Here is a 1,007-nt window from a genome sequence, read left to right as displayed (position 1 = left end):
AACAAAATATTATTTATATAACATGTAGAAGATGTAAATAATCTTATTATAAGATATAAATAAATGTAATGTTTATGTAACATGACATATTTACTTCGTAAGTTTTGTTTTCCTTGTATAAAATTTCAGTAATATGATCAAACGCATACTTTTCTATAATATTCGTCGTGGTATTTTTGATCTGAAACAAATTATTTCCACATTTATTGTGAATAAGTAATAATTTAATTTAGTACTATAATAGCGTTGCGCAACATTATTCCTACTCTCCTCCACTCAGCATGATTAAAATAAAATTGTACATCTATATAAATCACTTCATAATATTGTGTGTGTCTTTGCGCGCGTATTGTGTGTGTGTGTGTGTGTGTATATATATACATATACAAATATAAATAAGTTTAATAATAAATAGTCTAATAAGTTTAATAATAAAAAGTTGTATAATTGGATTTATAAATGAATTTATGAAATTACCTCGTCAAGTTGTTTCTTGGAATATACATGATTAATAATAATAGTTAATGTGGCCAAGGCACTGATGTCTCTTTAGAAACAAAATAGCAAATATATGTTTAGTTTATGTAATAAACTTTCGTAATTATGAGCAACATGCGTTTATCACAAAAAAAAAGAAAAAAATTCTGATTACTTCGGTTTTAATTTCTCGAAATTTGTTAATATATTCATAAACACATGCTTTGCAATAATATAAAGAAAACTATTAATACAATTTTTGGCTTGAATTCCGATATATGTTCCATTATGCAGTGTTATTAATTCTAAATATTCATTGATGTAATATTTAGAACAAGCTAAAAATTCTAAAAATCTATTATCACAGTTTTGCATCAATGCCATATTTTTCATTTTGTGCCAAGTATCATGATCTGCTAACATCGAACCTTTACAGTATATCCATTCTTTCCACCATGGCAGAAGTCTATAATATTTGAAAAGAATTAATGTTTTAAAAATAATGTATGTAAATATTTCGTATTTTGATT

The 1,007-nt window shown here is 24.6% G+C and overlaps 1 protein-coding gene across 1 annotated transcript; it reads right to left on the bottom strand.

Moving 5' to 3' along the window:
- Nucleotides 1-9: 9 nt before the first annotated feature.
- Nucleotides 10-977, bottom strand: LOC115241392. Its single transcript, XM_029817130.1, has 3 exons — nt 653-977; nt 478-547; nt 10-181 (listed from the first exon to the last, which is right to left on the bottom strand). The coding sequence occupies exons 1-3, from the start codon at nt 898-900 to the stop codon at nt 47-49; spliced, it is 453 nt and encodes a 150-aa protein (XP_029672990.1). The 5' UTR covers nt 901-977; the 3' UTR covers nt 10-46.
- Nucleotides 978-1,007: the final 30 nt, after the last annotated feature.

Source organism: Formica exsecta, unplaced genomic scaffold (genome assembly GCF_003651465.1).
Source record: "Formica exsecta isolate Colony F162 unplaced genomic scaffold, ASM365146v1 scaffold4807, whole genome shotgun sequence".
NCBI lineage: Eukaryota > Metazoa > Arthropoda > Insecta > Hymenoptera > Formicidae > Formica > Formica exsecta.
This window is presented reverse-complemented; position numbering and strand designations above follow the sequence as displayed.